At 35.7% G+C, this 15,443-nt stretch overlaps 1 protein-coding gene across 4 annotated transcripts in view; it reads right to left on the reverse strand.

The window, feature by feature from the left end:
• MYO16 (myosin XVI) overlaps positions 1-15,443 on the reverse strand; it is a 361,146-nt gene that overhangs the window by 165,276 nt on the left and 180,427 nt on the right. For all 4 annotated transcript variants that reach the window (XM_054271508.1, XM_054271509.1, XM_054271511.1 and 1 more), the window contains exons 10-12: positions 10,208-10,358; positions 4,276-4,386; positions 1,507-1,572 (exon numbers count right to left, since the gene is read on the reverse strand). In XM_054271508.1, coding sequence (XP_054127483.1) covers positions 1,507-1,572; positions 4,276-4,386; positions 10,208-10,358 — 328 coding nt within the window. The remainder of the gene's footprint in view (positions 1-1,506; positions 1,573-4,275; positions 4,387-10,207; positions 10,359-15,443) is intronic.

Consider the following 15,443-nt stretch of genomic DNA (forward strand, 5'->3'; position numbering starts at 1 on the left):
TGTTATTAAAAGATATAAATTATAATATTTTCATTGCTTCATCCTTGTTCTAAAAGTAGTATAATGCTCAATACATGTTTGCATTCCTTTTCTTTTTGACAGGTAACAAACTACATACCTGAAACAAAAATGCTAACTAATGAGGCACATCATATAGCATGTCAGCATTTAGTGAGGAATTGAGCTCATCACTTTTTATTACTTTAATACACAGACCATCTAATACTTAGAGACTTTAATACAACATCAGCTAAGCTGCTGCACTATACTGGAGCATTTCAAAAACAAAGTGGTTTTACAGCCATGGTTTCTTGATCATCTGGGAAATACCTGCATAATGCACAATAGCGTGGAGATTACAAAGATGAAGTGAAGGCAATTATTATCCAAGGTGACCCAAACAATTACAGGACAAAAAAGTGTCTCATGATGAACTTAATTAAATAGATCTATCACAGAGAAGTAAAGATGCAGCAAACATTCAGGAAACATTTTAATATGTAAACTCTTCCTCTTTACAGTTCTCTCTCTTGGTGCACAAGATCATGTATCCAATATAAAATACACAGTGCCAGGAAGAAATACCATCATCTAAAACCTTGGGGATGATGGATGATTTCCATTTCTAGAAATAAATTCAGACTCCCTACTTCGAATCTGCTGCTTCTACCATGAACATCACTGTGTTTCTTTCTCTCAGATTTACTACTGTTATACACCAAGCCACATGATGCAGCAAACAGCCATAAATTACAATTTGCTTCCCGAATTTTTAACCCTTTATAATCCCTGTAGGTTAAGTAGACATATTTGGACATTCCCTATCATGGAGGCTGAGCTCTGTGATCTCTGTGCATCAATGAGAAGATAAGAGGGGAGGATAAATTAAGTTTCACCAATGCTGTATCTCTAAAATGTCTGGGTGAATAAGAAGGAGCGATCAAAACCCTTGGATGTTTTCACATGGCTCAATCCCCCTTGCCCAAATGCTGCCTGTGCCTGGCACAATCCCCTTCCCTGCGCCTGACCCAGGGCAGTGCTCAGCTGGTGCTCAGCGTTTTGCTCTCTGCAGTGCCCCAAATGAGGAGCCTGGTGTGAAACACAGACAGACATTTTGTGCCTTTGTGCACCATCCAAGGTTGTTATCTCCATAATCATGCTTTGGGCAAGGGCTGTGAACTCAAACAACCACTGTATGAAGTATGCATCTTTTTCTATAAGTTTGACAGCAGCAGAAACCACCAAGGTCATCAGGAACTATTTTTAAACAACCAAAAGAGGTCCTGCTCATTCAGTGTTATTAAAATGGCTGTCTTATTAGAAAGACACAGAAAAAATAGTTGTATCTTGGAAGAAATTTTTAAGGTTTTGCTAAAATATTAAAACTGAGATGCCCCCCCTTTAAAATGTGCATATACATTAATTAATTTTAGGGGTTTGACCGGTCAAATGAACTATATGAATTGTGAAAAAATATCTGCAAACTTTTTAAAAGAGAATGCTTACCATGGTGGAATAAATAGGAAGTTCTTTAAACGGGTTAACAAGTAACAGTATATCACCAATGTAGGTCTGAAAAAAAGAAGGCATAATTGCTTTATTAAATAACAAATTAATTTTTTCAGGAGGTTAATGGCTTTCTTCCAAAAAGAACTCGTAAATCTAGCTAACAACATGCTAAACATAATTCATGAATTCTGAGCTTTTAACTCCACAGTTTGAATTTGAGATCTAAATTTACATTTTGAACAGAATTAATTAGTATTTTTTGTAATAAAATTGAATTCTTCATAACTGAAAATTATGCAGAGAAAAATTGCACTACATATATTATTGGTAGATTATTTGAAAATTAATTTGTAGCTTACCACTTGCTAAACTAAAAAAAAAAAAAAAAGTCACAGAATCCCAGAAGCTGCTGAGTTGGAAGGGACCCTCAAGGATCATCGAGTCTAACTCCTGGCATGCCTACCACGTAAAAAAGCTCCTCAAGTGATTTTTATGGAATAGAAGACATAATTTAAAAATGCTTCACTGGTTATCCAGAGCCAATACATTAAAATATGTTGCTTGTGGGGTAAAATGGAGCAATTGATACACATGCAAGTCTTTATGCAAGTGTATGCGTATAGGAACTTATGAGCATGAATCTAGAAAAGCTACCCTGACCATATCAGAAAGAGTAAATCATCTAATAATTGCAAGTTTGTAAGATTTTTCTATTTCATACTGGGGATATTGATGGATGAGAGGCTGGACATGAGCCAGCAGTGTGCTCTTGCAGCCCAGAAAGCCAACTGTGGCCTGGGCTGCACCACAAGCACTGTGAGAGTGGATTCTGCCCCTCTGCTCTGCTCTGGTGAGAGCCCACCTGCAGCACTGCATCCAGCTCTGGGTCCCAGCACAGCAAAGACATGGGCCTGCTAGGGCAAAATGAGGGCCACAAAGATGATCAGAGGCCTGGAGCACCTCTGCTGTGAAGATAGGCTGAGAAAGTTGAGACAGTTGAGACAGAAGGCTCCAGGGAGAAGTTATAGCAACCTTCCAATACCTAAAGGGGCCTACAGGAAAGATAGGGAGGGACTCTTTATCAGGGATTGTAGTGAGAGAATGAGGAGGAGTGGATTTAAGCTGAAAGGAAAGATTTGGAATAGCTACTAGGAAAAAAAATCTGTACTGTGACAATGGTGAGGCACTAGAAGAGCTTGCCCAGAGGATGCCCCATGCCTCGAAATGTGCACAGACAGGCTGGATGGGGCCCTGAGCTCAACATCTTCTACTGGAAGATGTCTCTGGCCATGGCTGAGGTCCTTTCCAACTCAAACCATTCTACAATTCTGTCCACTTAAGTGTAAGATTGTAGGCCACTCTTGCTGTTATACTTTTCACTCCACATAAATAGCTGCTGTTATTAGAATGCAAAAATTGCCAGACTTCTGTCTCTGAGGAGCTCAGACAGCAAAGCATTGTGTGAACAGTTCCAGTCATGTTGTCTTTTTCAAGATGAATCATTGTGATTTGGGGAGGTGGAAAATATTGTCTTTCAAAGTAAAGGCACTGGATTTCTTCTAAAATGCATCAATTTCTTTCCCTTCTCTCATCAACCTTGAGTTCACTGTTGGGTTTTCTGGCAGAATGAATCTTTATAAAGCTAAAAAAGAAGATGAAGCAGGAAGTGTTTAGTGGTAATGAGGACTTTGGCTGGGACTTTTCCTTCTAAGTCTAAGAACCAAGTCAAGATGCAAGCATCTTCAGCACTGGAGCTGACACTACCAAAGCACAGTGGCTGCTGTTGAGCAGAACACTAGTGATTGCTGCCTACAAATTCTATTAAGCTAAGAGAATTCCAGAGTACAAGATCCTTTCAGGTGAAATCTTCAGCATCTTAAAATAAAAGACTTCCTCTGTGGATCTTCATTAATTCAGATTAAGTTATCTGGTATATTTGAAAATGAGATAAAGAAAAATAAATACTCATATAATGAGTATTTTTTAGCATTTGATCCATGACTCCAGACCCCAGGATTTTTTTTACCATTGAATGTCATAACACATAAAACTGAAGTTCCCATCACAGCAACATAACAGTTCCCCATATTCCCTTAGTCTAAATAGTGTAATCAACTTATAAATTTAAAAATAATATACTCGTTTCACATTTGCATTCCACTCAGCTGTTTAGTAAGTTAGTAATAAGTTATGGGTAAGGTATGGACAGGGATACAAAAATTTCTTTTGGTATCTAGATGATTAACACTACAATATAATTATTTCTCTGATGCTAGAAGAAATGAATAATTAAATCTCCCATGCAGAATTCTAAGCTCTTTAGATACTAATTTCTTTTACATTTCCAGTACTAAATTAACACAGCATTGAAAATGGAAGGCTCTTTTGGTGGTGTGAAAAGGAAGATTATAAATCATGGTGGTGCACTCCCACCCCACCACACTGTGATTGGAGTGACCTTAAAACACCCATTCATGACAAATGCATTGATCAATGTTTACCAACTTACTTCCTCCATGAAATAAACACACATAAATTCTATTCAAACCTGTCTGAAGTGATATCCTATTTTTTATTTCTCCTTTTCCTACACAATCTTGAGGAATTGCAGGGCTAACACACACATACATGCCCTCATCCTTTTAAAACTAAGTATGAGTTTGGAGCAGGTTACTGTCCAGTAATTATGACAGCAATCATAATTCTCCTGTTCTCTTCTTTGGTCTTTTTTGAAAGCTTACTATTGATAGGTGAATAGCAACTCACATATATCTGATTGTTGTTGAAACGCTTCTGAATCTCGTAAAGTAGGCTGCTGTCTGTTAGCTCACTCAGAGAGGCCAGGTCATCATTTGGAGCTGGAGGCATCAGCTTGATCTAGAAAACACAAATTAGAGACATAAAGTAACTTCACAGTGAATCATTCTGTACCATAATATTCTAACTCTACAGTATAAACCAAGACCACTAGAATTTATGGGAAAAAATGCATTAGGAAACTGATAAGCTGTGACTCCCAATAAATCCACATCATTAATCAAGAGAAGAATATAAAAATTAATATCAATGTTATGGTGTATTACTGCATGAGTCTGATGGGCTCTTTAGAAGATACCAGAGCGCAATTTTCAGTTCTTAAACTCATAAAGATTCTTGGATCAAATGCAATTTTCCTGCTCTCTTCATTAAATGTTTATAGCAGAAGAAATCAAGAAATTAGCTACTGGACTTGTAAAGTATTTCTTGCAGTATTTAACGAAGCTCTCAGACCACTCTTTATCATATGGGATTTGAAATTGTACTTGAATTTTTCTTGCAGAAGAGAAGCAAGTTAGTAAGAAATTGGAAATGTGTTGTTAGGGAAACCATAAGATAATCAGAAGAGTCCACTTTAGCCAAAACTGGTGAGTGGAATTGTTTAACACTTTTGCAATTAGGGTGAATAATATAAACTCTGAAAGGGTAAATAAAAACATAATGAAACCAAAAAGATCCAAAAGAATGAGACAGGAGACAGAAGAAGAAAGAATCAGTGATAATGGAAATTTGATCAAAGACAAAATAAACACTGCTACATTAGGCAGTGTGCTTATAAATAATGACCTACACTTAAAATGGGAGACAGAAGAAAATAGAATCAGTGATAAAGGAAATTTGATTAAAGACAAAATAAACACTGACACATTAAGCAGTGTGCTTATAAATAATGGTCTACACTTCAAATGCAGTTTGATTCATTTTTTATGTCAGCAAAATACCCAGAAACAGAAAATTCTCACATGAATGGCAGTAGAATTAAGTTGTTTGTTCAGAGTTTACTATAATAACTTAGGGTCTATTTTGAGAATGGACAATTAAGATGATACTTCTTTCTTCTATTGCTCTGCTTAAAGTGAAGGCTCAAGAGAAAAGCAGGCACTGCCCTGTTTTGATGAACACCTCAGCACGTTCAGCTTTTGTCAGTGACAGGAGATCAGAGACAGCAGCAGACTGGGAGATACTGGAGGGATCATGGAGCTTGCTTCTGCCATGGGGAAGAGCCCAAAGACAATGGATACTTGTGTTCAGTACTGGAGATCTGACACAGAACTTCCAAGCTGCAGCTCAGTTGCCATAGGTTCAAGGTCACGTTCAGAAAACCTGATATTCAGATTTCACTACCTGTGCCTTTTAGGTGTAAGGCACCCATTGTCTACCTATTGGAGAGGTTTGTTCCTCACCCCACTGAAGTGAATGAAGATCCCTCTGTCACACAGAAAATGGCATTTCTTGCCCTTTTTGTTTTTAATTATGGCAGTCGGACATACAGCTGACTAGAAAACAAGAATTCCACTTGGCAAAACAAAAAATTAAATTGCATTTTGGAATTTGTCTTTGATGATGTACATTGGAATAGAGGAAAAAAAAACCCAAAGAATTCCAAGAATATTTTTAAGTGTCTTGTAGAGAGAGAGCAGAGAGACAAGTCTGTGGCATTCCTTCCTTAATAGTGCGCTCACCTGGCATGAAGGAACAAAACAGGCATTGCCTTCGCTGTACTCCCTTGAGTGCTATCAAAACTCAGAACATCTGTGCCATAGAATGAACATCTTTTAATCTATCTCTACAAAGATTAAACCTCTGCTAGGTATTTGTAAATAAAAGCAAGGCTTGGATAAAAATACTGCCCTGGGATTCTCCATGTTTTCTCAACTTTTTAGCACACTTCCTTATGCATTCCTGGTTCCTATCAGCTAGCACTCATGCAGATGAAATCTCAGTAACATTCAGGTCACATGGCAATAATCATTTCCCATAGGTCATTTGGACATGGCCTCATCTTTGCAGGGAAAAAAGTTTTGCCTTACAGATGTCTATGGAGTCATCCCACACAGCCCTAGACCAGGAAACAGGCACTGGCTGGCATTTATTTAATAATCTAGGCATGGCCAAAAATGCTCATTCAGTAAGTAAGGTTAGAAATGTGAAGTGCTCAGTAAAACTCCAAGTAAGGAAATCAAAATCTTTTCAACATTTTTCTACAAAGTTTAGGATTTGGAGTTTCAGCATTTTCTACCTGACTCATTGCATCAAATTCCATAGCTCAGCAAGCAAATAATCACATAGAAATAAGACACTCTAAATCCCTTAAACTCACAACTGATTTGCCTTAACACTAAACGATATGTATATTTTTAATATCTTATTTATAGGCACCTTAAGCTCCCATTCTCAACCACTTTTCTGAGCATACAGATGTGTTTTTTAGCTCAATGCATCTATCTGGCTGTCATTTTAATTGCATGATGTATATGTCATGAGACAAAAAATAAAAAAAACCATACATACAGCAGAAGTTCCAACATAACCATGCCTCTGGGAGTGATTAGTTTTTAGATTTTTGTAGTGCTTACAATGAAGATTTCTATTTACTATATTCAATTCCATACACTGAACAACGTTCAGAATCTGCTCATAGATTAGTTATATATAGTTTTATAGTTATATATATTATTTAGTTAAATATATTTTTTACATACTTGACTTGTGTCACTGAAATATATATACATCCCAGCTCTTATGTGTAATATTATGTTATGCAGCTGAGCCTTGTCTGTGTCATGATTCACACTGGAACAATCTAAAGGGCATCAGGGGATACTCTATCACACATTTCATGTGGCCAACAATAAATAAACAAGAACCAAAGGACAATTTTATTTTTTAAAGAAGACTCAATTTAGAGAAATAAAATATTTAACTTATATTTATTTGCAGCATGAAGCATGTAATTCAATTCCAAGCTATTAACTTGAATCTGTTATCAAAAAATATCCTTCCCAGATGAGAGGAAGAGAAATTGAGAATATGATAAAATTCTGAAAATTATTCATACTGCCTTCTTTGTTTGGCAGCACAGATCTTGACATTACTGATGATCAAAGAACACCTTTTAAATAGAAAAAAAAAAAAAAGCTAATACAAGCCAAGAAAGGTCCAAAAGGCTTTATTGAAGTAGTCACTTCATCCCCCATCTCCTATACTTCAAGTAATAAAAATCTATCTAGGAAATAATATTTTCTTAAGGCTATTTTTCAACATTTTTGCAATTAAAGAAATCTGAAGTGATACATAAATTTGAATAGTTATTTCTTTCTAAACCAAAAAACTTACAGGCTTTTTCTATTAAAAATGCATGCCTGAAATGTGCTAGGATCAATTTTTTCTTTTTGACCCCCCAATAAAGGCCTAATCTGCCTGCCAGATTGCCTAAGAATGTGTGGTGTTTCTGACATAAAGCATACAAAATATCATCCTGATATATTTAAATAATATATGAACATAAAATCCAAGTAATGACTCCACATATCCTACTGAAAAATTAAACAGAACATGATTACTTTGAGTGTACTTTGAATGCAACTAGTAAGAATAAAAGACAACTCATTAGACAATCCTTAGATTAGTATACCCAAAAGGCAGAAACAGCAGGAAGGTGTTGTTCAAAGATTTCCTTTGTTATCAGCACTAAAACAAAGCTTTATTTCCCAAGTTGTGAAATTAAAAAATAATAATAAAAAGTGTTAAATGGAAAACTTTTGTCTTTAGAAACTAAGGTCTAAATATTATTAAGACAAATACAGATATGATACAAACATACCTACAGTTCATAATGCTTGGCAAGCAGTAGAGAATACAATCCCTCTACTTGCAGGATCACAATTACATCAAAAGGAAAAATATTACATATTTTAATTTGACCAAATCTAGAGACTCTTTACTTCCTTCATATGAGCTAAAGCTCATTAAGCCCTTGCCAACTGAAAAGTTGTAATAATTCTTTTCTAATGCAACCAGTAATTTAAAAACTCACTAAAATAGCAGTATTTCTAACTTATGCCCTGCAAATGATAATTTCTCAGGCCTTTTCCTATCCATGCATCTCTCCAAATTCAGCAACTAGAGATATTTTCTAGTTTTCCCTGTTCCTAAAAAAACATAGGATACACACTCCTAGCTAGATTAGAATAGAATTTCAGATTGTTTCCTGTAGAAATTTCTCAAATAAAAGAGCTAAAAGAGTTTCACCTCTAAGTCTGCTCTCTTGTCTTTGAATTGTAATTATTGTGGGAGGTTCCACTGTAGTAAGCAGTGAAACAACAGGAGTGCTTTTGAAAATCTGCCCTGAGACTCTGAAGAGACTCAAAATCGTAGTTGGTAATGAAACTATCAGCATAAAAACTTCTGTTTGTTCATTTTCATCTGAAAGACTGAAAGTTAATCTGTTAATCTTATCACTTTCTGCGCATGTTTTAGTGCCCAAACTATAAAGCAAAAGCTTAGCTTAGCAATAATGAAAACCTGAATAATTTTGATGAGGTTTACATCAAAATTATTCAGACAGAAAAAAAGTATTTGTGTTCTTGTACACACTTCTGTTGAACATCTAGAAGCAAGCAATAGTCTTGGCAAGACTGTAAGCTAAATACTCCCCTCTCTTTTCCTACAATTATAGGATGATTCCTCCTTAAAGGGTTTCAAGCATTCACTTTTCGGACCAGCAGTGCTTGTCCCTTGCAAAGGCAGTTTCTACCAAATCACATCAGTCAGCAACCTCAGAAATTGCATGACATGAAAACAAGATGTAAGCCAAGTGCAAAACATGCTGTGGTATCCGCTGACTGGGTAGGGAACCAGCACTCCACAGGATTCCAAAGCTGAAGTTCTTTCACAGATTGACTCATATCATTTACATATGGATGCACTGATTGATCTCGTATGATCAAGCCATTCCTCTGAAACACATCCAAATAAAAAGCAGAGGCGCATGCATTCTTCTGCCAAGACAGAGATGCAGTTTCTTTGAACCAAACGTGGCTTAAATCAAACCAATATCTTGCTCCTTTGTTATGCTTCAAATTCACATTAAATTATTTTTAATGGAAATGTAACCCTCCCCCATCCCTTGATCCTAAAGTAGCTTTTTCTTAAATGGCTAAATATTTCTGGAATATGTGTTTCCCAAATGCGTGTAACAGAAAAAAACCCAAACTCTTTGTATCATAAACAAATCCAAAGAAAACAAAACCCAAAACAAATGCAAAGCACAACCTTAAAAAAAAATAAGTCCTAAACATTCAAACCTGGGACACGCTGGATTTATAAGCAATAGATAATTGTCTCCTTTTGCATCCATCCTATATACTGAATGAGATTGTCCTCCTGTGGAGAAAACTGTAAAGTGTATCCAAATAATCAGCGCTGATGATCTAATACATTATCACAAGAAAGGGAGCTAACACTGCAGCTGGAAATCTGGCAATTCCTAGCTTTGAATTACAGTCACTTACTGCAACTTGATATTCCTTAGACATTCTTTTTGTTTTTTCAGTCTCCCAGGTTGTGTTTCTTTTGTAACTCAAAGTTTGAGACAAGCACACTGGGCAGCACTAACAGTGGTCCCTCCCCTCTTGTCACCCATGAATAGAATTTGAGGGGCTCTGAGCCCTCCCCACAGCCCCTGACCAGTAGCTGGCAGGAAGCAGCTGTTCCATTTGCAGAGGAAACAGACAGACTGCAGGGAGTGGTCAAGGCTCCATAATGCAAATGATAGTGCTCTACGGTCAGGGAAAAAAGTACTATGGTCTTCAGCTTCATTAAGTTTACAACTTCCAGATCTAAGCACTAATGAAAATTTCAAGACACAGCATACTGATACCTGCTCAAGTTTGGTTGTGGTGTTCACAGTGATATTTTCAGATGCACTGTCTTGAGATTGCTGCTTACACAAGCCTTTAGCTGCATCTTTGAACATGGTATCTTTCTCCAGCAAACTGTCTTGCTTGGCAATTGGTAAAGCCAGGGGATTGCTACAAAGAGAATCAATAAAGCAATTAGACTCCTACTGAAGATGACAGACAATCAAATTGTGGGTGGCACAAGCACAGAACTGAGACACAGCTCAGGACTCAAACACAAGCTCCTGATCCAAGTACTGAAAACAAATTTGTGAGAAATAAACTGTTCACATAGGCTGGTCTGTTCCCAAAGACACAGAGCAACATACTTTGATTTAAAATTCACCTTTATGCATGTCTTCTCTGAAGCAGAATTGAGCAAGCCAAAGTGAATATGCATGAGTCTGCTTTTGACACTACTAGCTTGGCAAAGCAATAGCCAATTTTCAACTGAATTTAAAAAGCACAATTAAACTACACAATACTATTTTGAAAAATAGTATGTTTAAATGTAACAATGCATATATTGCCATTGCAGTTATTAAACTTAAATTCCATCATTTTTTAGCTTACTTTTAATCTGGCAATATCTAAGATACATTTTATGACTGGAAGCTGCCCTGAAATTGTGCTAAAGTAAAAATAACCAAACAAACAAGAAAGCAAATAGCAAACTCTTGAAATTACTTGAACAACGTGCATTACTCTTCATCCACATAAGAGTTAAAACTATTCTTATTATACACATGGACTTGTTTTCCCTACTGGCAGTTCAGACAATATGACACTTCTGAAAAACAACAATGCCAAAATCTTGGATGATTTTTCTAAGTTGTACATCCAAGGAATTAGCAAGGAATCAGCTGCATGAGTTGAGAATACAAGTATCTTAAAAAATAGTAGTCTGGATTCTGACAGTGCAAATGAGACAATCTCAAGCAGTGTACTTCAGCTCCTTGCCAAAATGTGAACATAATTTCTTTGAAAGCAAATGTGGACTTAATATGGGAATGTGGGAATAGTGCATTCCACTGTGGAATAAAGTCCAAACTTAGCAAAAATAAATCTTATATTTACTCTAAGTTACTTGAGTTTATTCACTGATTATTAAAAAAAAACATGATTACACAGTTAACTCAAATGAATACTCATAGCTAACATTGATAGCAATTCGGGACAAGAGCTGCTCTTGGAAACAGATCTGAAATATACACCCATCATTTTAGAAATAAAGTATACAACATCTTCAAGACAGAATTAATTGAAAAACAAGACAAAGTCATTTCCCACAGAATAAAAGATAGACAAACAAAGCCTTTCATGAAACTGTAAGTCTGCAAATATTGAATGAATTAGTTTAAACATTTTATAGTGAAATGTAAATGGTTATTTTTGCCTCAAGATATTTTGCTTCAGACATTTAAATGTAAAATATCGAGAGGATAGGTAAAAATGAAAATTTCTATTTGCTGCTTAGATTTACCATAGATAATTGTGTAACAAATTTACCAAATGTCACATGGACAAAAGATATGCCCTCATTTTTTCAGTTTGAAATGCAGAGCAGAAGTTGGCAATTAGAATAAGATATATTAGTGATTAGACTGTAGAAGAAATTAAACAACTGTGGCACAAACATAAATGACAAATATTAATTCACGTTTTACCCAGATTCAGAATTGAGCAAAACATTATTAAATATGTTTTCCTTCTGAGTAGCCTTATGCTACTGTCCAAAACTGCTCAAATTTAATTACAGACTAAGAAAGATTTTAAGAAAAGTGTAAGCAAAATTCAAGTATCAAAAACCAAAGCACTGCCACTTATCTATTTCTCAATATTCATGTGACATTTCTTTTAAATTGTGACGATCCAGGATTTTTTTGCTGTGAAGTTGAACCTTACCCATTTAGTCTTGCCCTTTTGTGGTAACTACACAACACACATTAGAAAATTCAGCTTCTTAAATCTTAAAATTCAGCTATAAACTCCTCACAACCAAATTAACCTTTCAGGTGTCTCAAAAGAGAAGCAGGTTGTAAATCAAAGAATATTGTGGGGGTAAATGAGTGCCTACTGTTTTGACAGATGCATTTTGAACTTAAGAGGACAAAAATAACCTAATTTAACAGGCACTTTTCATGTAATGATGTACACAAGAATTGCCTTTGTATTATGTACATTTATGAGATATTAATAGGACTTCATGTGATGGAAAGGATGACCTATAATTCATATTAAAACAAAAAAGTGAATGATTCTGTGAAAAAAAAATAAAATTACTCTAACAGTTCATTATAACTCAGGTTCAAGAAGACAGTATGAAACATAAAACAAAATAAAATGTTTCCAGAAAACACTGGCTTTTTAGAAAAGTATTTCTACAAGTTAAAAGATTAAGTCAAGCAATGCCTCTGAAAGCTCGACTATAGAACAGAGCAAGGAAAGATTTTATGTTAATACATGCAAGTAGTTTAGCATGAACTGTCTTCTTTTATGAAAATTAATGGATAATTGATAAATAATTAACCACAAAGGAGGACTTATGCCAAAATAATGTTGCACAGTAGACAAGAAGAAGTGTCATCTAGGATAATATTATTTGAACATGGTAGGACTTTCTACCTGCCTATCTGACTGGAAAAAAATATTCAATGTTATATGGAGGAACAGTGATTTTAATTTTTATGCAAAGAAGACTTCATGTATGGAATTAATTTGAAATATAGTGTATTTTTATTGGACATTTTTTAAGATAAAGTGAGATGTTTTTCTACCAGTTGCCATCCTCTACCATGTCATTTAAAAAGAAAAAAAGAAAGAAATAACATGAAACATAAGAGCTGATAATCATAAAATTGGAAGTTTTATCATCAATATTGGAAGCACTTGGACAACTTCTAATTTGATAAGAGAATTATATCAAGGAAGAATCTGCAGTAATATTGTCATAGGCCCTTTGAACTTATAGCTTTTGTTGGAGAAAATTTCTGTAATCTTCCACAGGCAATTCTGAGATGCTTCAAACAATTTCTAGGCCAGCTGACACCTGTAAAGCACATAATCTCTGAAATTTCAGTGTAAAAACTTCTTAAAGTTACATAAAAAAACCTTCAGAAGAGATTAAACATTAGAAGGGTGTTTGAAAACACTAGAATAATTGAAAGGCGAGTGCTAAATAAATGGTTAAATAGAAAAAAACAATTGAAATGTAAGAAAAATTGAATCTCTTTTCTGGTTTGCTGTCTTGAAAACATCTATTTCAATTTTATTTCACATTCTTGTGCTGATATTGAAACACATCCTTACTAAAATTAATATTTACTTAAACATGCATTGGAAAATATACAATGTGATTAAGTTAGCATTACTTTGTGAGTAAGTTCTTAATTTTTTGGTAATTATCACTACCTAGATGAATGCACTATCTGTGCTCTACAGGCAGAGGTACTGAAGTAGAAGTACAGTGATCATTGTGACCATAGCATGAGCATAAAGTCACTTTTAAACAGATATGGCCAATTTAATGTTCTGAACTGTAAGCTATGTCAACTAATGTATTCTGTATTTTTGCCAGTGGAGTAACAAATTTTCTTTTGATGGAACCATTAGAATTAAGACTGGCTAAACTTTCCAGCATAGACCTTAGGTTTGCTGCAATGGTCAACCTTCAAATAACTTCATGACATTACTAAAATTCTGTCCTTCAGCTAATTTACTTGGTCGATTATGACCAAGGAACTATGCTGGAGCAGGTAGGGCCTCAAAGGTGCTGCAGCTTGTGGAGGGCCTGTGTAAAGCACAAGAAAAGAGCAAGACAAGAGGAGTGACAAAGAGAAATAACTGCAACCCTGCCCCGTGCCACCCACACCTCACTGATGAAATTGGGTACAATGCAGAAAGCCAGGTTTGTTTGGTAACAGCATATTTCAAATATACTGACTACTAAATTTTGTTTCCTGTCCTGACTTTCAATTCACCTCTTCACAGTGTTCTTCCAGAAATCAATGCTGTAATTTAAATTTCAACCAGCAAAACTAGATTTGCTGACAGAACACATTCTATTTATAATTGTTTGTTCATCATTTTTGAGTCTGCTTTTGAATACTGTTTTCTTCTGAGAAATGGCCACAAAGCAATATGGCCACAGTATAGAATTACTAGGAACTATTGCAAAATTTTCCACCTCAGACTGCCTTTTTGCATCGAGAGAGTTGATGAAGAATGGATGCAATACATAATAGAGCAAATTTATATGTGGATTATTATTGTGCACTCCTCTTCAGCACTAAAAATTGGTTTGGTACACAAGAAGAGCACAGATATTTATCTTCAAACTAGCACAGTACACATTTCTCTAAAGAGTCTTAACAGAGCATGAAGGATGAAACTCTGTTTTCAACATTAGCCATTGAAAAAAAAAAAAAATTGAAACCAGGCATCTAGGCTGCCTCTCCAAAATGCAGCATGGTGTCACTCTGGAGGATAATTCACTATATCTTAAGAATATGTCTACTATCGTTTGGAATAATACCTCTCTGCAAAGGTTTTAGGCTTCACAATTATAAGCATGATACTGTAGAGCTAACTATGAGATGGCACCTGATTTTCAGCCACTATAAATTAAGGTTAGAGGATTTATAAGTAACATGCAACTCTGTGTGGTATGGTTCACCAACAATTTTACATATTCAGTAGTGATAGCTGAGACATGCATGAGAAAAATACATAAATAATTTTGCCTTCCAGGAATGCTCCAATGTCAGAATAGTTGGCTGGCCAGCTGATACTTCACTGCACTGGCAGCAGAACTGATAGATGGGTACTGCAAAGCTCTGGCTGAGGAAGTGTTTAAACCTAAGACTGGTAAAAGTCTCAAGAACATGCCAAAGTGTCATTATTTCAAGCTTGCTGTATCCTAATAATGGCCCCCTATGGGTATGTGCAAAGGATCACTGCCAGAGTCAGGGCACAGAGCTGAGCAGGGCTTTGGCTTCACCTGGGGCTGCATTCTCATGCAAGCACCACAGACTACATGCAGTCCCACACTGGGATACATTGGCAATAGAAACTAAACTCATCCAATCCCACACATATATCCATTTTCTATGATTTTCTCTTCAGTGGGCTTTGCTTTCTCAAAACTTCCAGTGAAGGTTTTTACACATCAGGTCGCATTACTGTCATATAAAGAGTCACTATATGGAAAACTCTCAA

This window comes from Melozone crissalis, unplaced genomic scaffold, assembly GCF_028551555.1.
Source record: "Melozone crissalis strain CALT ecotype California unplaced genomic scaffold, PUWL_Pcris_2 ptg000013l_1, whole genome shotgun sequence".
NCBI classification, from domain to species: Eukaryota; Metazoa; Chordata; class Aves; order Passeriformes; family Passerellidae; genus Melozone; species Melozone crissalis.